Source organism: Brienomyrus brachyistius, chromosome 8 (assembly GCF_023856365.1).
Source record: "Brienomyrus brachyistius isolate T26 chromosome 8, BBRACH_0.4, whole genome shotgun sequence".
NCBI classification, from domain to species: domain Eukaryota; kingdom Metazoa; phylum Chordata; class Actinopteri; order Osteoglossiformes; family Mormyridae; genus Brienomyrus; species Brienomyrus brachyistius.
The window spans coordinates 7,672,558-7,698,213 of NC_064540.1; the positions used below are offsets into that span (position 1 = coordinate 7,672,558).

The following is a 25,656-nucleotide window of genomic DNA, read 5'->3' on the forward strand; positions in this document are numbered from 1 at the left end:
AGGTGATGAATATTCATCAGCTGAACTCAAAACTCTTTGCATTTGAAGTGTCTCGGTCCAGTATTTTATGAGATGTGCATCACGCTGTAGTGTTACATTAGGTACCAGCTATTGTTTGATTCTTTGAAATGATTTTCAAATATTGCAGACATTACATTACATCAGCATGACATTTCACAATGACAGAACCAGGTCATACGAAGACATGAATTTTATTTGGGGGTTCCCCCTTTGGGGCATACCTTTGGTAGACAACTATTTCAGTCAAACCTGAAAATGTTTTAAAAGTTTAACTCAGTGGAGATGGAATTATCTCATACGTGACAAATTAAAAGGCATAGCAGGAACTCGCATACAATCGCACAAACAATCGGAATATGGAACAGCTAACTGATCTCTGGTACGACGGACTGCATTCCAGAATGCAGGAATGATGAAGGGACCGGACCGGTAGAGTCAGCAACAAAGGACTGGGCTGTTTTCAGTAACACCTGCCACAAGGCACCAGTGAAACAACTGTAGACTCGAAGCTGTTATTGTACTAAAGACGTTATCCAAGTTTTGGGGTCTGTTTCAAAACAGTAACTTACGAGGCCGCTTTAGCTTCACAGCAAGCGTTCTCTTCTCTCGTCATGCCACCTAGTGGTGCATAGTGGTCAGTGCCATAGCTTCACGCGCCTTTCAACAAGACCGTGCAATCATCCGGTGCAGTATCTCGCAGGTACACGGAAATTTAGTTCAAAAATTACATTGATAAAGGTTACGTTGCAGTGGTGGGTTAATCTTAATTCATGTAACTGCCCCATTTAATTCTCTCTGTTTAAGGAATTTTCCGTACTACATAACAACCCATGATCAATTCAAATAAAATATTGCATTTGTTTGTAATCTGGCTTGTTTATGCGTGCACCCTTTTTAGAGCGCAGAGGACGGTAACAGCAGTATATATATAAAAACATATTAAATATCTAACTGTAACGTAGCGGAACATTAAAAAAAACAAAGATTTTATGCCGTAAAAACCGGACAATAAAGGAAGATGCACACGATGATGTTACCCTGAATTTAGTCCGACTAGATATCTAGGACAAAGGTGACCAGGGGTTTTGAGGAGGGGGGGTGCCAGCAAAGATAGGTTTGTATTCAACTATTTTTCAGGCGACTGGTCGTGGCACTTTTACGGGGGCAGCCTGGTCGTGTCGTAGACTTGATTCGTCGATTTCATAATTAACTGTAATTATTTTCAACAGCAACGATGTCTAAACAACCGCAACCGATCAGCCCTTTAAAAAATTTTTTCGCTGGCGGCTTCGGAGGCGTTTGTCTGGTGTTTGCTGGACACCCCCTTGATACCATAAAGGTAAAATTATATTTTTAAACTATAATGAATATTGTAATTTTGTGAAGCAATAATGTTTAGCACTTCCGTGAATGGCTGATCTGCAGGCTTTTTGTTAACTGAAATAGTTTCGTTAAATTTTGTACTTAGTAGTGTGTCACTGTATTGACAAATTATTATATTTTATATGCCTTGTTGAATTTTGTACTATAATACTTCATTTGCCATTTCTAAACGGTCCTTATCCTGCAATGCATTATTAACGCATCAGTTTATTGAGTGCGTTCAGAAACACAATTTGACCTTTGACACACTTAAGAGTCTGTAAATGTGCAGTAGAAATGTAAGACCTTTAACCTGTGGTGTTACATTGTTTAGAAGGTGCACTGCCAAATGCAGGCTTGCTAACTCACCCATCTAACACGCTTTCAGGCTCTCACGGTCACGCAAGAAATCTTACAGCAAATCTATATCATTACATTATAAAAATCAACTACATCAAAAGTGGTGGGGTAGTTTACAAACGCTACAAACTACTTACAAGATGATGAAACAGTTATGTACATGCAATTGCGTGTGCAGACTTGTCTCGAATTGAAAATCTGACGCCAGTCAGCTCACCTTGCAAATACATTTACTCAGTTATAATATGGTGTTTCAGGTTTGTGTAAGTGGCAGTGATATTCTAAATGATTAATTCAGATGGTTACCACTGCTCTCTAAAAAGTGCCGCCTTAGCAGAGACATGTCAGGATTTCTGTGAAGCATGACCTTATGCACAGAGAGTGGCTGTATCATGCTCAGCCACGTGGTCTATCCAGGTGCGGCTGCAGACTCAACCCAAGCCCAGTCCAGGCCAGCTGCCACTGTACACTGGCACCTTCGACTGCTTCAGGAAGACCTTTGTCAAGGAGGTGAGATGGAAGACACACAAAAACCGTGCCAAATGACAGTGTAGAGGTTTAATGCAGCTGAGCTGCTCTGCATAACTTGCCAGTCTGTCAGACTTTATGATACAGCTGCTTCCTAAGCCAAACTCAAGGCTCAGCAGACTAAATCCCTGTGTCCATGATGATAAGGTCGTGGTTTGAGCCCCGGCCACCTGTGTCCGTGGGCCCTTGAGCAAGGCCCTTAACCCCCAGCTCCAGGGGCGCTGCGCATTAGCTGACCCTGTGCTGTGACCCCCAAGCTATGGAGAGCAAGCTGGGGTCAGCGACATCCCCCCCCCAGTATATGTTATATATATGTGGTCAGCAGCATCAGAAAGCCCATGGGAATGGGCAGGCAGCTTTTTCTAGTGATGGGAGATGGGAGCAGCCCATAGTGATGGAGATTATTATGTGCATTCAGTTGCCTGCTTTAGCGCACTGGCCACTGGATGCCTCCTTGATTTGATTAAACCGTTTCCTGATTCACAGTACAGGGTATTTCCATCGTCATCATTCTGTGATCTACATAATTGGCAATAACTGCAAATTTGATCATAATTGTGTAATTCCACATTGGCAGCACTGAGGTAAATACCCTCCACCCCCTGTGGTTTTTGCCCCTGCCACCCCTGTGCCCCATCTTCCTTTTAGGGTGTGCGAGGACTGTACAAAGGCATGGCGGCCCCCATCATCGGAGTCACACCCATGTTTGCCGTCTGCTTCTTTGGCTTCGGATTGGGCAAGAAACTGCAGCAGAAACACCCTAACGACGTGCTGACGTGAGTGTGCCGGGGTGCGCATGCGTGTGTGTGTTAGCGCCGTGTGTGGGGTAGGGTAGGCTCTGGCTGAAAGGGGGAAAGTTGCACTTACCTCTGACATTACAATTTGCTTACCTGATGCCCAAGTCTCGACCCGTTTTGTGTCTTGAATGACCATTAAGAAAATAATTAGTGTAACATGAAGACAGCTATTGCCTAGTTGTGCAGCTTGTCACATGTAGTCCACAAAATACAGCTCCCATTGTTATATATATCTTGTTATAGACTGTAGTGTCAACTGTATTGATACATTCTGAATGCATATATTGAATAATAGCTGGTTATTGGTTTCACTACGGCAGCATGTTTTAGCTCCTACTTGACAGGTCCATGCCGTCATTGCCCTGCACTATCACTTGCCCACGTCATCATTGGCTGCCTGTCCTCTCACCTCTTTATGATCGCCTGCCAGTTGCATTTCCAGACTCTCCCGTTAAGACCCTCCATGACTGGCCATCTGTCCCCAGGTACCCGCAGCTCTTTGCAGCAGGAATGCTGTCGGGGGTCTTCACTACTGCCATCATGGCTCCCGGGGAGAGGATCAAGTGTCTCTTGCAGGTTGGAAACCACTGTTCCCATTCTGACTTTCTGTGTGTGTCACTGCGTGCTTGTGTGTATCAGTGCGTTTCATAAGCTTGTTCCGGTATATAAATGTACAATCTTATGTTAAATCCATTTGGAACTTAATACTTTGTCTTTACATTTCTAGTCAATTTCACCGTTGCACACTTTGTGTGTGTGTGCGTGTTTGCACACAGATTCAGGCTTCATCGGGAGAAATTAAGTATGCTGGGCCCATGGACTGTGTGAAGCAGCTGTACCGGGAGAGTGGAATCCGGGGCGTTTACAAAGGCACCGCACTAACTCTCATGAGGGGTACCGTCCATCCGTCCGTCCATCTCTCTGTCGGCAGCAGAGGTGTTTCCCTGCTGTTAAGCAGCCGGCGACAGGGTGACTGACTCCATCTCTCTGTCTCAGATGTGCCGGCCAGCGGGATGTACTTCATGACCTATGAGTGGTTGAAGAACATCTTGACACCAGAAGGCCGGAGGTCTGTGTGGCGTCCACCAGCGTGCGCTGAAATCGTCCTTTAAGCAAATGGCTCCTTTGACAAAGTGGCCCGTTTCATGGGCCACTAGATGATGTATCGGGAGCCCCAGAAACTGCAGGTCTGCTTAGAAAATTCGTTATCTTAAGGTTCTGATATGCAGGCATGCAGGTAGTGATATGCAGCACTGAATCTGAGCTGGAAGATGGTGTAATAATGATAATAATAATAATGCATTTTGTTTAGTTCTTTTCAAGGACGTAAAGACATTAGATAAGTGATACTGGGGATACAGGGGGCAACTAAGTAATTATATAAGAATATAAGAATAATATATATACAAAATATTATGTGTTGTATATGAATTAATAATAGTGGAAAATATATAGTACAGGAATTTAATATACAAGGTATAGTAATGCTGCGCTAAAAAGCAGTATGTCTCGGTGGCGCCCCGTACAGCCCCAGTGAGCTGAGTGTGCCAAGCATTCTCTTCGCCGGTGGCATGGCTGGCATCTTCAACTGGGCCGTGGCCATCCCACCTGATGTGCTTAAGTCCCGCTTCCAGACAGGTGAGTGGAAGAGAACGGGCAATGGGCAGGGGGGTTGCGAACACGTGGCCGTTGGGTGGAGCTTGGCAGCGTTACTGAATCGGAGGGAACAGAATTGGAAGTGTGTGTGTTTGGGGAGAGGCAAGTCTGAAAAGTCATCCAGCTTGTCTTCTAGCTGGGATCCAGCATGCAGAAGACCTGTAGCTCTTGCCTCTGTAGATCCTGTTTTACATGCAAAAAAGGGATTAAGTCAAAACTGCATCAGTGCTACTGTCAGTTAAAGCTGCATGTGTTTTCTGAAAACAAGACTCCTTTCTGGAAAATGTATGAGAATACTTAACATAATGTTATATCTCACAGTTAAAACAGACTGAGCTGCCCCCAGGAAAAACCTGCTGTAAATAATGCTGACCTCCCCCCACCCAGCTCCTGAAGGAAAGTATCCCAACGGTTTTCGGGACGTCCTCCGCGAGCTGCTCAGAGAAGAAGGCGTGGGCTCTCTATACAAGGGCTTCACGGCCGTCATGCTGAGGGCATTCCCCGCCAATGCCGTGCGTACCCATCACCGACCCCACACACAAACACACGACACCCTGTCCAAACGGTGCCTCTTTATCACCGTGATGTAGCGCCTGAAGCGGCCGCTAACACCTCATATTCATCAGTGGCTTATAACCTGTGACTCACGTCAGCACTGTTTACACATCTGCTGGTAACACTGCGCCGTTATCGGCATAGTCCTGCCACCCCCCCCCCCCTTCCAGGCCTCCTGCCAACACTCTGGTTACTCACCCGCATCCCCTCACCCCCTCCTTATGCAAGCATGAAAAAAAATTATTTCATTTACAGTCCTTACTGTGCAGCTCACTTTCACACAGGGTATATTCTGAGGTTCGTGATCGTGTTCCCCTGCAGGCCTGTTTCCTTGGGTTTGAAGTCGCAATGAAGTTCCTCAACTGGGCTGTGCCGAACCTGTGACCCTTCCCTACCCTAACCTCTCCCCCCCCAACCACTGATTTGGACCGATTCATGCCCAAAAACGCACTCACACCAAGGTTAAGTAGGACTGATGGAGAGTGGGGAGGAATGGGTGTGACAGCTGGAGTCGTCTAGCTTCCCGTTCTTGTTTGCTTGAAGTTTAATTCTGATTTTTTTTTTTTTTAAAACAACAAAGGGAGAATTGGACACAGGTGCCTTACTCTTTCTGAATGCAAGTCTCCTCAATGCACATGCACTCTGTTTGTGTGGTACAAACCATTAGCTCCCAGTACCGCAGTGGTCTATAGTATGACTGTAAAACCATCTCTGATTTCTCTGAGTGTGTGTATTTCTGTGTCCATGTCACTAAATGTCAGGTTCTGTCTCTAAGGGGACAACTTTGCTGAAATACACCCAAAGGGTAATTATTATAATTTATCATTCTGTTGTTGATTAATTCCAAAGATTGACATTTAATACATTTAATCTTAAGATTGGGACCGCAGGTGCACGTCACATTAACACGTAGCTGCCACTGGCCATAGAGATACAACGCCACATGTCGAGACATATTAATAAATATGAGAATAAACATGCTGCTATGTAGCAACTATGTTTTATGTCGTGAGCGCTGTGGGATTTGAAACAAACATCTACATGGAGAACAGAAGGCATCAGGGTCGAATAAATTAGCCAGTATCAGTGTTGGAGTGGTCTATCAGTAATAAAAAGAGAGGGCAAACTTTTGAGAAGCAGTTCAGCTGCCTTGTATTCCTGGAAGATGTTTTACCTGGCTGAGTATGTAGGCTTGTATTTGTAACCATGTCAACCTCACACATGCATGGGTTCCCAGAATGCTGGGATGGATGGATGGATGACTGGATGGAAAACAGACTGACAGACAGCACATGCTGAATTATTTTGGGTGTAAAGTGAGCTCCAGTGTGCTGGAGTTTTCCTCCAAAACCTCACGTTCACTAAAATTGCGAACCAAAATACACCTATCCAATAGGAAACCCGGGATTAGGAGAATGCAACTCCAAAACATAAATTAGGCCAAGCGACATGAATTAAATAAAATCAGTGATACCAGTGGTCAATCATATAATTATATGTATTTTAAATTCATCCATCCCTCTATACATTTTCTCTAACTTATCCTATTAAGGGTTGTGGGGGGTCCTGAGCCTATCCTGCAGACTACAGGTACAAGGCAAGGAACAACCCAGGGTGGTGTATTTTAAATAAATAATGCATTAGTAAATTATATCATAAACATAATCTCACGAGAATTGTCTAGTAACTGCTTCAACCAAAGCTGCTAAACTCATCAACCTGTCAATTGCCGTGAATTGGGAGTGGTAATGGCCAAAATGACGCTTCATGAACCATTTGCTGTATTTCCTGACCCCAGCAGATGGTGCTCTTGGCTTATTTTGAGCATGCTTCAAGTTTTTATTTTGTTCAAACAGTGGGACCCAAAAAGATAGCACATGGTTCATGAGTCACTGAAGGCGACTTGGCTACAGACAGTTTACAAAAAGCATTAAAAAGTTGCCCTGTTTTTACATAAAATTTCAAATATTGTTAGATTTTTAGAATCTAAGACTTTGACTTGTGCAATGTGTGGATGTACAAAAAGTTTGATCCTTTTAGATTTGAAAACCATTTTGACTGAAAAGAAGAGGTACAAAAAGAATGATTTGTTCATGAATCGGACATCACTATCATTCATGTGGAGAGCTGTGTTTGCGTGTGAGTAGTGTTTCTCACTAAGACCATATCATGTTGTAAATTGCATAGTTTGCTTTTCTCTCTGACTGAAAACTGTGCAGATACAAATACGATTCCGCACTGTATTGGGCTTGGGTATTAATGTATCAGTCGCGTTAGATTGCTGGTGTGGTATCACGTGTTGTAGCAGGTCTGGCTGTATTTTCAGCTGACAATAATAATATTCATCTTTGAAAAGCTTATGCTGATCAGGGTCATGAGGCTGGAGCTCAAGTGGTGATCGTGACAAAGCTCTAGAGGGTCCTGCATAGCAGTCCATTTACTCTTTCATGCTCATCACATTGAGTTATAGCCAAGGCCTGGATAGGGTGAGATTCCAAAACATAAGCATCACATTTACAGGTAGGTGGGACCAGACCCATCCCTGGTAATTTCTGGTAATTTTTTTAATTTAAAGAGTTGAGATACCAGCCACTTCATTAGTCAGACTAAACAAACAGATCAAGCAGTTTAACAATTCTAATCAAAAGCCTTCTTACATATATTTAGCAGATGCTTTTGTCCAAAGTATCATACAAGTGCGGAGAGCTTGCGGTCAGACTGCAACGTTAATACTGCAGTTGGAGTTATGGGTCTTGCTTCAAGGCCCGACAGTGATGCAATTACTAATGGGATTTGAACCGACAATCTTCTGGACATGGTCCCGTCAGTTGTCAAACAGGATTTCAGGTTAAAATAAAACACATATGTGACCCTCCAGCACAAAACCGTACGGAAGTCGCATGGCTGTATTTTTAGATATTTTTTGAGGATTTTTTGTGCTCTTTCATTTGATACCATAATCCTAATTTTTGACCCAAGTGTACAGTTTTGTGCTGGAGGGTCACATATCAGAGCTGACACTGGCAATCTAACCCTGGTTCTCTTGCACCATTGTCATGTTCTGTCTTTTTTTTACTGATGCCTCAGCACTTTGGCTCGGCATCAGGACAGCTGCTTAGAATTTTTACAGTTGTGTACACTTGTGTAGGGGACAAAGCCTTCAGCATTATGGCTGTAAATAAAGTCAAAATTGATGATGTGGCGTAAGTAGCTAGAATGAGTGTTATTTGAGAATATAATTCGGAGTAGAATTTTGTGATATTCGGGTAGAGACCATAAGAATCAAACAGTTTAACAGATAGAATCAATAGCTTAATGTCGTTTTAAATGCAACATCGGGGAGTAGTAATATCAAGTACAAACAAACCGACTTTATTTATTCATTTGCACAAGTACAGGCACATTGAAATGCTTCTCTTTGCCTACCACATCTTGCTCTCCATAGCTTGGAGTCACAGCTGGGGGTTAAGGCTAGGGTTGCCACCCATCCCTTATAATACAGGATCATCCTGTATTATACATCAGTTTACTTTCCAATGTGGGACAATTCCATATTTTAAGGGACGAGTGTGAAACCTAGTTAAGGGCCTTATTGAAGGGCCCACAGACATGTGACTGTCTGGCTTAAACTTGTGATCTTCTGATCACAGGCATAGGGTCGTAGGCCTCTATGCTTGTAATCAGAAAATCACTAGTTCAAGTCTGGCCTCACCATGTCTATGGGCCCTTACACTGGGGCCACTACAGGTGGCTGCCCCTCGTGGCTAACTTGATCTCACCTAGAGAGCAACATTGGGTAGACAAAAAGAGAATTTCCCCACAGGGATCAATAAAATATCAAATACTACTACTAGATGATACTGATTTTTAAATGCGTGTAGAAAGGCATAGTTGCGTTTTATCTAAAGGCTCGTTTACAAGTCGTTAACTTATTATTGTTCATTGTTGAAAAATATTTGAGACCCAGAAATTAAGATTATTCATTTGAACTTAATTGAAATGCAGAAAGGGGCTGCGTGCAGTGCAAATAAGTGTCGTCAGTCTGTTTTTTAACATATGTAAATCTATTTGCTGTCAATTGCTAGTCTGCATTAAAATCTTGAAAGACTGCAATTTATACACTTACAGGAAAAACCCCACCGGCCGGACCGCTAATGCTTTTAAAACTGCAAGCTCACGAGTGGTCAGTCCTTATTGGCTAGGTCGTGGTTGCCATGGCAGCCTTGCAGCGCTGTTCCTGTGACCACGCCTCTAAAAAGGGACTGCCATAGTGGGTATTTATTATTTCATTGAAAATTTATTACAATTAACACCAAAATTGGGCTTTATAATTAAATTAATATTTAAACCTCACGCGTTTTTAAGCAAATCTTGGAAGTAAATCAGGCAGTGTAGTGTTATATTCACTCATAAAATAAGTTTACCAATACGGGGACTCCACGGATTGCTGGCAGCCCTGTTGCACGAGTGACTCAGAGGCACCGAGTAAATTGCGGAATATCGGCAACCTTTCGTATCTTTAATACACTAGTAATTACATATCAAAGCCAATTTATCAAATGTTAATCCCAAAACACATCGAGAACATGAACTAGATTTTTTTTCCCGAAAGGGGTTTATTTCGTGCTTAGATAGCCTCTCGTTCACAGGCACTGAAGAAATACATCAGAGCTGCGTTATTGCTGGATACTGGACTCGATACGTTTTACTCTTGCCGTTAGCAGATTGCTCACAGGCATTGCATTCTGCGCTTTGCAGCGATCAACAACCCTTGCATTTTTATTTCCAGCTGCAACTCTTTCGCCCCGACGAGCGTCTGCTGTCACAGTCAAGGAAGCGACTGTTAACCCCATCCCCTCGCTCCCCGGGCTCCGACTTGGATGCGATCTGCGGTCGGCAACTGGCGCTGGCTCTTGGAAACGCCACAGTTAAACGAAGGCCTTGTGGCATGGACTGGGAAAAAGATAAGGAGTGAGGAAGCCCCAGCCCAGAAAGGAAAGAAAAAAAGCATTCAGCAGGAAGCACCAGCAGAGCGAAACTGTGAAAATAAGCAGCCGCGGACAACCCTTCTAAAATACCAAACTTTTAAAAAAGTAAACCACTTTTGCAGATAACAGTTAAAAAAAATAATGTGTGCTTTGAACGAAACGCGCCGGTAGTTCGCTGACTTGCTGGTTCCTATAATGAAGTTATTATGCACTCCGTCGTGCTGTTTGATTGCTCTGCCATTAGAAGGGTGTTGGCCTAGATAGCCGTCCGCATGCAATCCAACTCACCTTAGTATCCTGTTGGCTAGCTGGGCATACAGTGAATGCACTTGAAAAGACAAGGTGGCTTTCGGGATTGCATTTTGCACGGTGCGCGGTCAGCTGTGGGTGCTGGTATGGTGATGATGCTTTTCGGAAAGGAAAGTAAAAGCTAGTGGATGATACAGAGTAGCGGCTGTGGAGGGCTGGCTGGGTCGTTTAAGTGTATCCGGTAACCGGCAGCGTTTGACAGTGCAGAAGTTCAGAGTAAAAAGTGATACGAGAGAGCGATCCGGTTCAATGCACTATACTTAATTTACATCCTGGTACAGCTATATAGTGAGGACCTACTTGGTGCCTGTATTGGTTAAATTACATGGATTGAAAAGAGATCGATTTTCTTCCCCTTTTTTTCGTTTTTAAAAACTCTTATCGGTGCTTCTAATAGGTGAGAGCGAGAAATACATCGACAGACGCGTTGGCCATGAGTATCGAAATACCAGCCGGCTTGACCGAGCTGCTGCAGGGCTACACTCTGGAGGTCCTCCGCCGGAGACCGTCCGATTTGGTGGAGTTTGCCGTACAGTACTTCACCCGTCTACGGGAAAGCCGGAGCCAGGATGGAGCCGGGTCTGGGGGCAAAGGGATCATCTTCGACGGAGAGCTCGTGCAGCCTGAGCCAAATGGAGATGAGGATGGAGATGACGATGATGAGGACTCGGACTTTGAACGTGAGTTTCTCCAGATTTGTCACTTTGCTGCCTGTACATGAAGGCCTTTAACTAAAATCCCAGCATCTGCTCTTTTAATCTCCAAAATAACAAATTACCTCAGGATATGTTACATTACACTAAAATGTTATAAATACTTGCATGCCTCTAGTTGCTTGTGTGTGTATATATATATATATATATATATTATTCTGCTGTCATCATGCCGGTTCAACATTGTTAGATGCCTAGTTTTAATAAGAGCAAATACTTGTATGCATGATGCGTAATTATATAATTATTTCGTAATTATTTGCTGTTTGAGAATGTCAACATACTAAATTACAGACTAAAATCGTCTTACCCTATTTGTAATATTTTTGTTTTATTTATTCATTTGTTTGTACTGCTGTGTTTTCTAACAGCCTCGTTATCTATGCTTAGTAATCCACCAGAAAACATTGCATAAGAAAAGCAGCCCGCACATGGCCGTGAGCGTTTTCGGTTTCATACACAGCTTAATCCGCCTTCCGCCTTTGCATGGCGGGGGTCAGTTACCATATGATCGCGGCAGTAGGCGCTAGGTTGCCTGGACCTGTGATGAGAAGGTTGCTTGTTCAAAAAACTCCTGTTTTTTTTTTTTTTCCCAAGCAAAGCTTCTTACAGCAAATGGCTCCATTGGCCTTTCGATACACCTTACGATTTATTTTCTTCCACCAAATTTTGAGCAGATGGGGGTCGTTTGAAATGGTGACAAAATCCCCCTGAAGGAAAAAAAAGGGATCGTGCATGACAGCGCTGCAGGGACATGTCGATATGAAAGTCTGCTTTGAAGCAAGAACTCCAATTAGAAGCAGTGTGGCAACCGAGCAGAATTAACGGCTCCCATCATCTATATGCACCATAGTTAATGTTATGCTTGCTGCTCTAATGACTCACCAGCATCGTGCAGTTTTTTTTTTTCTTTGCGTGTGTGGGACCTGAACCAGTGGCGATGTGTTCGTTTTCATGTTGATTTCCATCTGTTGTTGAATTCAAGTATTCGTGCTAGTAATTCCTCTAGGCATGCCCATAAGTGGTGGGACCTTCGACATACTTCATGCTTTGCGTGCGAGATCGCAGTAGTTTTATTAGCAGATCTCATGCTCCCTACCAGGCTAGCTTTAGGCTACTTATGCCCCTACGCACTCGATCCCCAGATAGGCAGCACTGCTAAGTCTGTGACCACACGCAGTATCTACACACACGTTTTCACTCGTGCGTTTAGTCACACACGTGTACATTCCTTTTAGTCACTTCCTGAAACTGACGCATCTTGGGTCAGGGGCATAAACGCACATTTGGGGATAAAACTAAGAGTCCTTTGCAAGGCCTGCGCTGCCTGGAGTGGGACTGGCTCCGCAGTGGAGCCTTCATATTGAGTCCTTTGACTTGGCTGGAATGCTAAGCTCATAAACCCCTCCGTGGATAAAGTGGCTCTTATCTCTGCCCTGATAGGAAAGGTGGCTTTCACAATGAGACTAACCTGCTTAATTCTCTTACTTCTGCATTTCTGACCATGGTTTTTTTACTTCTTAATTTTAATTTTATTTACATTATACATCTAAAACGTTAAGAGTGATTCCTTGACTGTAATGGGTTATAGCTATAAGTGAATAATGTTCAGTGCCATAATGACTATATAATTGATCCCCCCAACCCAAGGGTAGGCAGTGAGAAGATGGATGATGGATGGATTGATAAAAAATGAATGATTTACCACAGACAAATATGTTGGTAAAAAAAACCCTGCTCATTGTAGTCATTTGGTTGCTGAAAATATTCTTGATTTAAATGTTCATCATGCTAGATAGCATTTCTTTATACTACAGTTTCATAATTGTCTGCTCTGCTGTTAGTGGTTCTCTGTTGTTTCCAACCTCAGTTGGGGGCTGGGGGGCCACGGCTGCTCTCAGCCAATGATAACACCTCTCGGTCGTCTCTCCTAATTGCCCTGTTTGATCGCTGTTAGCCACGACCATTTTGCATTGTCCAATCACATATTGACCAGGCGTATTCTCCCAAGCCCTTGAGTATGGCCATGCACTCATCTCATGGACAAGAGTGTGATCAGGGGTACTGCTGGCTTCATTTATATTGTGTGGCAACCGTTAAAATGGCCAGGAAGTAAAAGAGGAAATACTGACCTAATTACCGCTCCTGGAGCCCTTTTTCAATGCCTCTGTCAATAATCAAATTCTTTCCCATAACCGCAAGCTGCTCTCCACTTTCCTGCATTCACAGCTGATTTAGGCAGGTATCTGTGACCATCTTTGTTTATCAGGTTCTGTTGTCGTGTACAGACGTCCTCTGCTTTTGCACAGCAGCATTTTAAAGACATTTTTCCCAGTGAAACCCAGGTTGACACCCATGACACTAATCGTGACAGCTTGCCATTGCCCTTAACTGGCTGTAACAGCACGGTAAGAGACGCTCTACCCGTGATAATCTCGGGCGCATTCTTCAAAATGTGCACCTTTCCGAATGGTGACAATGAATCGTGTCAACAGTGTTTTAGCCTGAATTTTATTTTTTTTTTTTCTCTCATTAGATTTGTTTTGTAATTATGGTCAGCCACTGCCTTTTAAGGGGTCAGGCCTGGTAGGGGGTCTGTGTTTCCTGAGCATTCGTTAAAGGAGGTGTTGTTATGGATACACAGAAAGAGGTTTCTCTCCATGTTTTGTCGCCTGGCAACCCGATCCACTTCACATGGCACTCCTAATGCACGTCTGAGGGGGAATTCCTCGCAGGAACCGTGCTGAATTTTATTCTGTTTGTCCCCGGATAACATCCTATATAGCCAAAGGGAATTTTACTGAGGGAACGTGAAACAAAGAGCTTTACCTGACTGTGACATTAAACCTAAAAGCTATTTGTAATCTCTTCTATAACTGATGCCAGTACTATTCCCAGTTGAGGTATTCATCTCAAAACAACATTTATATATTGCAATTCTGTCAAGCTTTTTACATTTCAATTATATTAGAATTGAAGATTCCTGTAGTATTTTTGTTTTCTCTAATCCTCTATTTCCCATGAATGTTCGCCATCATGAATAAGCTAATCTACGCTGGAATCCTATTAGGCAGCCAAATGCCAATTAAATAAGATGTGAAAATGGAGCCTTTATTAAATGCAAGAAATAACCAGACAAGCAGTATTTTTTTTTTTTGTTTGTTCCCCCCCTCCCCCCCCCCACCTAAACTGCTGCGTATTCAAACCCCAGAAAGGGAACTGTCGTTGAACTCTTGAGAAACTACGTTTTGGCACGGTGCCTCTTTGAAACGCACTTATGGCCGGAGTTTTGGAGAGTTCTATCTGTCAGCCCCTGCCACAAAATTCCAACCTTTTCATTTTTAGCTCCAGTTCTGTGTGTTTTGACATCAGGAGTACCTCATCTGGCCTGTGTTTGCCGCATGGTGAAATTCCAGCCGTGTATAAGATTTGTCTTTCTGGAACAAAACTCTGGGAAGCAGTGTGTGCCTGGGCAGATCAGGGCCTTGTGCCCGTGTTCGGAAGGTCGCCTGTTCAAATCCCAGGGTTGGCGGAGTGATTTCACCATTGGGCCCCTGAGCAAGGCCCTGTCTGACCCTGTTTTCTCAAAAATGTACTTTTACTTTGGATAAAACTGTCTGCTAAATAAAAACAAATATGTAAAATGACTTGCACAGAATACGATGAAACGTAGCCTGTGGAAACCCAAGGGCCGAATCCCCCGAGTGGTAAGTTACACACAAAAGAGAACAACACCAGAGATCCATTTCAGTGCATTTTAAGTGCTTTTGAGAGTCTCAACAGTGAGGTGTGGGAAATTAACACTGCGGCGTGGGCGCTTAATGTCACGGTGAGGGAACTTGACAGGGTGATGATTCATTTTTGGAAGAAGAATTCAACTGCGTTACGGCCGCCACTCTGGTGGTACGCTAGATGTACTGTCGACGTGACGACTCCGGGTATGGTAGTGACACGCGCGTGTGTGGCCTGTCATGCTCGCTGGCCTGATTCACACACCCCCCTGTATCTGATACACACTGCGACACACCTACGTGCATTGACGAAGTCTCAGGCCTGGAAATACACACACACACAGTGGAATTTAAAGCCTTAATATAAAAAAATAAGGAACTAGAACCTAAAAATACAACAGTAGGGGGATTCATACAGGCTTGGGTAAGAGTCTTTCTGTTTTAAATGGATTTCCCGCCTTGACATTATACGTGTGGATTGAGAGAACTTGGCACTGAATATTATATGACCCCTATTCCAGGTGGCTTCCTGGAATACTTTGTCACAACTACACCGTATGTTAATGTTATGGAAGCAGCAAAACTGTGCAGTTAATGAATAAGATGTTTACAGTTTTGGGACCCTGGAGAGAAATGTACTTCGCTCAAGGCTGTTTCACAAGCAGTGGTTAATATCACTCTCTTTCTCTGTCTCTCTAGCGCCGCCTCCCAGTCAATTCAACCGCCGGGTATCAGGTAGGTATCAGTTGGCCATGTCATGTCTGAATGTTGCCTCCGCCTCGCAAGTTAGCGTTAGTGCAAGAGCTATACATTACAAAATATTGTAAGAAGCTTTATAGAAGAGCCATTCAAATAAAAACACTATGTGGACGTGGTTTCCGCTAATCAAGTGCGAAATAGAAGGAAAGACCACACAGTGTTGCCAAGAGATCGTAACCATGGAATAGCCAGTGAAGACAGAGAGCAGGTCAGTGATAGGCTGTTAGTCAAGATGGCTTTTGTTGCATTTTTTGAAGACTGAGTGGGACATGTTAACGGAATGTGGATGAATAGCTAGTTCCACCACCAAGGAACCACACAGGAGAAACATCTAGACTAGGGGTGGGCAGTCTTATCCAGAAAGGGCTGCCATGTATTTAGGTTTTCGCCACAGCTCCTGAATTAAATTACTACTTAGAGGACTGATTGGATGAAGAGTCCTCACACTTGGGTTTGAACAGCTGACCTGAAGGTTATCCCAAAAACCTGCATACCCTTTGCGGATAAGATTGCCCACTCTGATTTAGACCGATACTTCTCATGTGGTGGAATGATCACTAGGGGGCGCTAGCTGACATTTGGGAGGTTCGAAGTTTACGTCTGCATGTCCCCAGTGTGTGCCGAAGCCTTTAACCCCGATGAAGAGGAGGAGGACGCAGAGACCCGCGTCGTCCACCCCAAAACGGACGAGCAGCGCTCTCGACTGCAGGAGGCCTGCAGGGACATCCTTCTGTTCAAAACCCTAGACACGGTATGTGCAGAACATCTTGGGGGTGCAGGGTCTCTACAATCACTCCATGTTTAGCAGCTACCGTAGTTTGTGATCATTCGCAGATACGACGGTAATCACTTGCCGAACAATGCGTGCACTTATCACGCCGTAGCGAGATCTTTGAAGTAGAATGTATGAAATATTGTTAGAAATGTGCACTTCGTGAGGGATAAAAGAAACTGAAATGCTGGAGTAAAGTTGTAAGCATGGTCATGCCTAAGAATCCTTGTTTTTCCGTTGGCGACCATTTTGTTTAGCGCCCTGGTCATTGAAAAGGAATCCATTCGCTATACAAGGATTGGTTGTAGTCATTAATTGGTAAACATTTAGAGAGACGTATTCAGAGAGATACAAGTCGTAAACCTATACAGCACTGGAACCGTGGGCTGAATTAGCAGTTGGAAGATGGATGGATGGATGGGTGGGTGGATGGGTGGCTGCTGCATTAGCAGTGTTGATGATTAATTCTATAATAACGCTATGATTTATTATGGTGTGGTTGTCTTAAACAAAATTTATTAATATTGCTCTTAGTTGAGCTCTCCTCCTGATTTATAGTAAGGAACAACAGGAGCATAGAGGTTGAAGTCAGACAGTTTGCGCCTGTACTAGATGCACATTCGCGTGAGGGTTGATTTGGTAATTTCTGTGGCCCAGTCAAAAAGTCATTCAGAAACCACCCTCAGATGTTTCGAAAAAGAAATAAATAGCTAGTGAGTAGAGTTAGATTGTAGCTAGCTAGCGGTTTTAGTGGAACATGCTGCTTAAGCATTTCCTAAATAAGGAACGCATTTATATAAAGTTTAGTGTAGTGAAAACTGTGCGCCCCCTTGCAAATGCGTGGTTGAGTTAGTACATCGATATGGATATTTTGACCAGTACTGATGACGTCACTCATATCAATAACCAGCTATCATTGTGGACCTAGGATTACAGCATCCCTTTATTTCTTCAGATTGAAAGTGGCTCCCGCACTTCTGAGTGGTGAATGAGCTGCCAAAATTCTTCGTCCTCCACTATGGAAAATGGCTAATTGTCCAATGCGCGCATCTCCCTTATTTTAGCAGTTGTCTTTTGCTCTGGTGCTGCTAGCTTTGAATATTGCTAAAGTTTAAATCTAAGCCAGCAATATCAGCTAAGATTGAGACATCAGGTCGATACTGATACTGAGGAAGTGAACAAATATCGGCACGATACGATATGTTAACCGATATATTGTTCATGTAGTTGTTTTTAGATGTGCTGCTTTAATAGTTTTAATATTTATTTTTGTTTTATTGTATGCCTCTATTGTCACGATATGTCCTTTTGCAAAAGAGGTCTCAAATGGTCTTCCTCATTTTAAAATTATTATTATTATTATTATTATTATTATTATTATTATTTATAATCAGTAATAACACTGCTGCTGCCTGTTCATATGGAAAGGCTGAAATGCAGTTCAGACATGCTCAGCCAGACCTATGGCATTTGCATTTCCTGCAATTCTGTTATATTCCTCTGCAGTGTGATTATGCTAAACCTGTTATTTCTCTCTCTCATTCGTTCCGAAGTTCATTCATTCGAAGCTGTTAAACATTTCCTTTTATAGCAAAGCTTTTACTGTTAAACCTTCAGGCTCTTGCGTAAAGTGAAGATGAGCCTGACATTTCTGAGATTCCCGAACAGTGTTGCTGTTGACTTTTGACCATTGATGAAATCCATGTTTGAACAAAAATGAATCCATCCTGGAAGATATTTTTATTCATGATAGCTTTGCTGTAGAATTTATCCAAAACAACGCAAGTGCCCCTCACCTGTATCTGGCTGCTTTTTCATATCTATTAATTTAGACATTTCTCTGAAGCGACTAGGGAATCCCCTTTCTTGGAGCTGACCATTTTTGGTCCCCCCCATGGTCACATGTGCACATAAAGGTCCTTCCACATGCCGACCCCTCTTCTGCTTGCGCTCCAGCCAGAGAAGTAACTCGGGAGCTCTGTTAGAGGGACAGCTCTCCGCATGACTGTAATGGACCTGATCCTGACAGCTGCTGGTGTGTGTGTGTGTGTGTGTGTGTGTGTGTGTGTGCTTTTGATGGCTGGCAGTGGGTAGGTCCGCAGTTGCCACACTGCCACACATCGGGACTTATGCAAATGCATCTTTGCATTTTTGTTTTCACTGATTTGTGTTCTTTATTACTGTCCAAGCCCTTTTTGGTACTGGCTTTGTGTCTGAGTTTGTGACAGTGTTTAGCATTGTCCTTGGTGTGGAGTTCCTCTTGCTTTTATATCTGTAATGACGACTCCCTCTTACATCTCTTGTCCTGTGACAGGAACAGTTTGCCGAAGTGCTGGACGCCATGTTTGAAGTCCTGGTCCAGACCAAGGAGCACATAATCAATCAGGGCGATGATGGAGACAACTTTTATGTCATAGAGAGGTGAGCGCGCGCGTGTGTGTGTGAGTGTGTGTGTGTGTGTGTGTATTTGTGCGCATGCACATTTGTGTGCGCATGAGAGCAAGTCACTGCATTGGCTAAACTAGTATTTTTATATTTGTTTTATTAATTTGTAATGAGAGGCTACCGTTTGTGTATTTGTTTTTTTTGCTTCTAGCTGCTTGTTTTCCGCATAAAACACCCAGTGCATTGTGGTGTTATACCTTCAGCTGCAGGGCTTGTTCCCTGTTATTCTCTCTCCTGCAGGGGGGTGTACGACATCGTCGTGCAAAAGGACGGCGTCGGCTGCTGTGTGGGAAAGTATGACAACAAGGGCAGTTTCGGGGAGCTGGCGCTAATGTACAACACTCCACGCGCCGCCACCATCATCGCCACCACTGAGGGAGCCCTATGGGGGCTGGTGAGGCTGCCACGCTAGCTGCGTTAACCTCTAACATGCTGTTTTGTGGGGTTTTTTTTAACTGGGTTGTTGTAAAACAGTGCGACCACAGCCCCATCTGTTGGTAACTCAGTGAACAACTTCTCAGTTTGTACTATTTATTTGGTGTGCTGGTTCTTGCTTATGTATCAGATTTTATATATATATATATATATTAGTGTGATTTTGGACCAAACCATATGGAAGGTTTCTAATGATAATATTCAATAAATGAATGTTATACAAATGATTATTTAAATTATGATTTAAATGATATGACCAATAATTAAAATTTTCAGTTATAACCAATGCAATTATTAGTTACCCATCAAACTCAGTGGGAGAGCTCTAAACAAAACCTCTAATTTCTTACATTGCAAACTGTCACAACTGTTTTCTTTTAGAGCCTAACCCTCTGAGTTTGATGGGCGACTTTTACAATTTGAATTGTTGCTGCAATCAATTAAATTGTAATTTAAATGATCCTTTATTCAATTGGACAACCAGGCGGTGGTTCGACGAGCAGGCAGAGAGGGGCAGGCGATCCCATGAATCACGTTACTCAGAACTAAAGCCGCCAGTCACACCCCGGATGCTGTGTGTAGTAGATGTTGCCAAAGTCAGGTTTATTTATATAGCACTTTTAAAATAAATGCAACAAGTTTAACCAAAGTTCTGAACCGCAATAATAAAACTCCAGTTAGCAGATAAATAACAAATAAAATAAATGATCAAATAACAGACATTGAATTAACTAAGAACATCCCATAAAATACCAATAAGTATCCCAATTACTCAGTCAAGCTACACCAAAATAGCACAGTGCGATTTTCAACGGTAAGGCATTCCATTGACGGGGTGCAGTAACAGCAAATGCATGGTCACCACAAGATTTTAATTCAGAAGTTGGGGTGGTTATGAGAAACTAATCTGATGATATCTTAGATCCTGAGGGGGAATAAGCGATGAGGAGATTGGAAAGACAACATGGGGCAAGGCCATTAGAAGACTTTATGATACCAACAATAAGATTATTAAATCCACCCTAAACTAGGGCTGCACAATTAATCATTAAAAAAGGCAATCGTGATTCACAGCTCTATGCGATCTCATTTCTAAATTACATCGGTTCTTCTGCATAGTGTTACATCAGCTGGATCAAAACAAGAGCTCCTACTTTTCCCCATTTTCAAGCATCCCATAATTCTGCATTCTCTTTAAAGGCTGCTTTCCCACCGCACCAGGTACTGAACTTTTAGAACTTCAAGAATTTTAGTATTTCAAGTGCAGTATTTTCAAGTATTTCAAGCTGTTGGTTTTCCACTGGAGTAAAAACCGGTACCAGCACTGAATGATATCGCATTGCGAGGCCGGTATTTCATACCAAATTCGAAAAATGACTGCAGTATATTATTGGTCTGGATGATGTGCAATATTAATACCAGCATCACATGTTAAGTGTATGCAGTTTTTACATTGCTAGTAGGTTAAATTAACATCAGGCTTTTTGCTTCCTTCAATTTAGGTTTCACTAAAACATTTTTACTGTTTTTTTTTTTCTTTTTTTCCTAACAAGGAAATTTTTTTTTATTATTATTCCATTTCAAGATTATCTAGTATATGTTTTTAAATCAGTTTATCTCCACTGCTTTTGCATGCAGACTCATAATCATTTTCATCCTTGCTATTTAAATCATACCCTAACTGATTAGCCGATGGGTTTGTGAGAAATTTATGTTAAACTCCTTTTTCGTCTTACAAGTACCCCGATATTTATTACATCAAAATCACATAGCAGTACTTAGAAATTTTCCAATACTGTGCTGTCCCAGTATACTATACAGAATACTTTATTTATTTTTATGCTATGCTGACCTCTGCTTCTTCCGACCAGCTTGTAGTTAAAGCTTGGGTTACTTCATTTGTCCACACATCCATTATTTTAATTACATTTTTTTAACCTTGTTTATCATTGTCTGCAACTGTTTTCAATATGGCGGTTTTATTGTGTTTCAGAGGCAGGCGGTTTGCATAACTAATTAACAAAGAAAGCGTTTCAAGTCCCACCCCAAAGTACCAGAAAAGTACCCCACTGGCACATTTGATACTGGAATGGTTGTCTTGGTTACCCTAATTGAATGTCCAATTGAGCCTTTTGTTTCTGCTGTCAGAAATTTATATGCCGGTCCTGGATGAATGGTATGTTTGGCAAAATCACGTTTTGCTGTGTTTCCTCTTGCAGTTTAATGAGTTCAATAAACATTTTAATTTGAGAGAAAAAAATCATTACACAGAATCATGATCTCTGTTCTAAGTAAAAAAATTAATAAAATCATGATTCACATCCTTTTTTCCAGAATGGTGCAGCCCTACCCTAAACGTCTCCGGCAGCCAGTGTAAAAAGGCTAAAATAGGCATAATATGAACATCTAGGCATTCTAGTAGTGACTTCACCAAACTATTACACAGATAAAGCTATGTGTCATTAGCATATGAGTGGAGAAAAATACTTTGTTTTTAAGAAATCATCACAAAAGGGAGCATATATAGCAAAAATAAAATGGGACCAGGGGTTGACCTTTGAGGAACCCCAAGCCTAAGAGAGGCACTTAACTTAAATCAGGTCACATCGTCAACAGAAAAGCTCCTATCGCTCCGATATGATGTACACCAATCCAGGGCAGTACCGTTAAATACGAACATGTTCAAGACAGTCCAACAAAATTCTAGGGTTAACGGTACCAAAGGCTGCCGTTAGGTCCATAAGGACCAGAGCAACAGAATCACAAGAATCAACAATCAATAATAAATCATTAAGAACCTTCAACGGGGCTGTTTCTGGGTTATAAAAAGTTTTGATATGTTTCGTAAATATCATTGGCACTTAAATATGCCACCGATTGATCATACATAACTAAAGTTTTGGAAGAAAATGGCAGCTGGGAGATTAGCCTGTAGTGTGTAAGAACAAGTGGATTAAGGTTAGGTGTCTCTAACAAGGGCTTCAGTAAAGCATGCTTGAAATAATCATGGGAAACTTCATGGATGATTGAACAGTTCACAGTGTTTAAAATGTTAATTAATACGTAAGTGATAGTGTAATACTGCATTATTTGTGCCCCCTCAAGCGAAGTGTTACCCATATAAGTCTAACAGTTTCAAATGTGTGGCGGTCGGAATGCCCACAAGTGTCCGGTTGTTTCAGGACCGGGCCACGTTCCGCAGACTGATAGTGAAGAACAATGCGAAAAAGAGGAGGATGTACGAGACCTTCATCGAGTCTGTTCCCCTGCTCTCATCTTTGGAGGTGTGTTCGTGTTTGGCTCCGCATTTACTCATTTTTAAAGATCATACTGATTTCCTTTGACTGAATCAACTCCAAACTCTTTACCTCAGGTGTCGGAGCGGATGAAGCTTGTCGATGTTTTAGGGGGGAAGGCGTTCCAGGATGGGGAGCGGATAATCGCGCAGGTAGGGTGGCGCTGGCTACGCAGGCTTCCCTGCATGTGTCTGCAGGCCTTTCTTGCCTGTGAGTTAATGTCTGCTGGCGGGCCTCCTCTTCTCAGGGTGAGAAAGCTGACTGTTTCTACATCGTGGAGTCGGGGGAGGTGAAGATCATGATGAAGAGCAAAGTGAGCTTGCCCCCCCCCCCCCCCCCATCACAATTCACCTTCTGCGTTGTCAGATTGAGCATCTTTGTGAATGGGTCTTGCCTGAAATTACCGTTACCTCTAGACTAAGGCAGACCAGCAGGACAACGCGGAGGTGGAGATCGCACGCTGTCACAGGGGGCAGTATTTCGGCGAGCTGGCCCTGGTCACCAACAAGCCCCGCGCTGCCTCTGTCTACGCTGTGGGGGGGGTCAAGTGTTTGAGTAAGATCCTCAGCCCCCCTGTTCATGTGTGTGAGAGAGAGAAACATCTGCTTTTATCCCTCTTCCTTGTCTTGTCCCGCTCAGTCCTATCCTCCTCTCTCTCGTTCTTAGTTATAGATGTGCAGGCATTTGAGCGTCTTCTGGGCTCCTGCAAGGAGATCATGCAGAGGAACATTGCCTCCTACGAGGAGCAGTTGGTGGCGCTGTTTGGCTCCAGCGTGGACCTGCGGGACTGAGCGGCCCATCTGTGCCCATCAACATGCTGCGATTGCGCCTGCACTTGCACCCAGCTATGCAGGCCTCCTCCCATGTGCTCCTCCTGCGTACATACACACATTCAGTCCCATGTGTGTAGTGAGACACGGAGATACACACATTCACACACACTCCCCGATGTATGCTATCACTATCACTCAGAAGCATTAAAAGCGTGGATGAATCTGTAGCTTAGTACATTCCGTGGGAATATCGGAGTATATAGATCCTGTGCACTGACATTGTAGCCCTTCGAGTCTGCCAAAGGGTGTGTGTGTGTGTGCGCGTGTGTGTGTGTGTTCAGCCAGTACGCTGCAGTATTGATGTGTGTGTTGTGTGGGTGTGACAGATTCAACACTGGGAGAGACACAGAACTTTCCTATCAGGGATTTCCTCTGAAATGTCCATGCTCTGTATTTTGTACCTGTCTTGAAAGAATAGTGCCATTATAAGGTCACCATTCAGACCATGATCCTGATAACAGGACCCCTGCGGCATTGTGCCACCCTTGACCAATGTTGTGTTTTTGACCATTTTTGGACCTGCTCTTGCCTATTTTGTAGACAATGTTAAATTGTTAGATGATTTTTTTTTTTTAATCCAACAAAACTTGCATGAATTTCACAGACACCGGTATAACTGAAACTCTTCACAAGGACACATGCAAATGTTATTTTTAAACTTTAATGAAACTGAATGTTTTACATCTGTTTTATCTTGATGAACAAGCTTTGATATGGTCTTATTCACAAGAAGGCGGAGTGTTTGCTTTTGGCAGTTGAGTTCCTCTTGTTTGTCCTGCAGCACTTGGGTTTCTTGTGTCCTGTAACTGATATTTGCGAACTTCGCACCTGTTGGTTGACGTATTTGTTGATACTATTCTATGTTTCTTTTGAATGACTTAGAAAAACATTTCAAAACAAAATGTGGAGCTTATTTCTCCTTGGTTTTAGTGCAAGTCTGCTCTTTGGAAGAAAATAAAGCCAGCATTTTGTTAAAATCCATGGTTAATGTATTGTTTCGTGGGTATTTGAGGGCTTTGTGAGTAATGTGGATAGTTTGATGGGTAATGTATAAAAATGGACGATGCAGTTGTTCAGTCAATTGAGGTTTCTGATTTTGACTCATCACTCTGGAGACTCCTCATAGTATAACCGTCTCTTGTGTTTACTAGTGGCTGCAGTGATTCAATACATTTATATCCTAACAGTCATCAAAATAGATAAAAAAAAAAAAAAGAATTAAAAAAATTAAACCTTTAGCACTTCATTGCAATTGCTGATGCAATCTGCATCAGGCATCATTTGAGGTGCGCAGTGGATTCTAACTGGCTCACATAGGGGCCTGCAGTTCATTCGGTAGAAAGCAGTGTGTGGCCGGGAGGTCAATGTTTGGGTCTGCTGCTCTTCACCCATTCCAATGTTTGTTTGCAGTTCCATATAATAGAAATTGTCTAAAAATCTCACTCTGTTTTTTAATAACGCATGGTTAAATTAGATTTTTTTAATTGATACTTTCTTAATCCCTGTAGGGGGATTTGTCTTTACAGCCCCCCCCCCACCAACGTGCTCTTTTTAGAGTTAACTGACCACTTGTTGTGGCATCCAGGGAACTCAAGGACCCACAGACATGCTGAGGCTGGGTCCAAATGGGCGATCTTCTAATTACAGGCACAGCCCACTGAGCCATCTTGGCCCTAATGTTAATCATGAGAATCTGGAAAGACGTATAATTGCTGGTGCCAGTATTATTACGCTGTGCTGTTGGTGCAATGTTTTTCACGTAGCAATGCAAGATTTTTTTTTTTCTCCCTCAAACATGTCGTTTATGTATACAGACACTCCTCTACTTACGAATGAGATACGTTCCGAACAGCCGTTCGCAACTTGAAATGTTCGTAAGTTGTTATTCAGCATCATTTTAAGGGTATACTCAAGTACAGAGAACTAGGATGCTGGGAGTTCGCACGCTACGCTGCTGCGCGGCGGGAGTAGCGGCCAGAAGTCGTACTAGGCGGAATTGGCGTGCAGAAAAAAAAATTATGTTGCGGATAGGAAACGGGAGCCCAAGGAACACAATTTGTCCTCTTCGTTCGTATGTCTGAAAGTTCGTGAGTTGA

The 25,656-nt window shown here is 42.8% G+C and overlaps 1 protein-coding gene across 3 annotated transcripts; it reads left to right on the forward strand.

The window, feature by feature from the left end:
- Positions 1-1,022: 1,022 nt before the first annotated feature.
- LOC125747575 (mitochondrial carnitine/acylcarnitine carrier protein) lies at positions 1,023-24,537 on the forward strand. Of its 3 annotated transcripts, XM_049022926.1 has the most exons (17): positions 1,023-1,135; positions 1,251-1,360; positions 2,161-2,253; positions 2,920-3,047; positions 3,554-3,644; positions 3,845-3,962; positions 4,065-4,143; positions 11,015-11,256; positions 15,720-15,755; positions 16,394-16,530; positions 18,866-18,972; positions 19,237-19,390; positions 22,614-22,715; positions 22,805-22,879; positions 22,975-23,040; positions 23,144-23,282; positions 23,394-24,537. In XM_049022926.1, the coding sequence occupies exons 2-17, from the start codon at positions 1,256-1,258 to the stop codon at positions 23,516-23,518; spliced, it is 1,797 nt and encodes a 598-aa protein (XP_048878883.1). In that variant the 5' UTR covers positions 1,023-1,135; positions 1,251-1,255; the 3' UTR covers positions 23,519-24,537. The 3 variants fall into 3 exon arrangements, with proteins under 3 accessions (XP_048878883.1, XP_048878882.1, XP_048878881.1); XM_049022924.1 differs by lacking the exons at positions 1,023-1,135; positions 1,251-1,360; positions 2,161-2,253; ... (2 more) ...; positions 3,845-3,962; positions 4,065-4,143 and adding an exon at positions 10,160-10,372 and having other exon boundaries at positions 10,974-11,256; XM_049022925.1 differs by lacking the exons at positions 11,015-11,256; positions 15,720-15,755; positions 16,394-16,530; ... (5 more) ...; positions 23,144-23,282; positions 23,394-24,537 and adding exons at positions 4,597-4,706; positions 5,112-5,236; positions 5,601-6,259 and having other exon boundaries at positions 1,025-1,135; positions 4,065-4,137.
- The last annotated feature ends 1,119 nt before the right edge of the window (positions 24,538-25,656 follow it).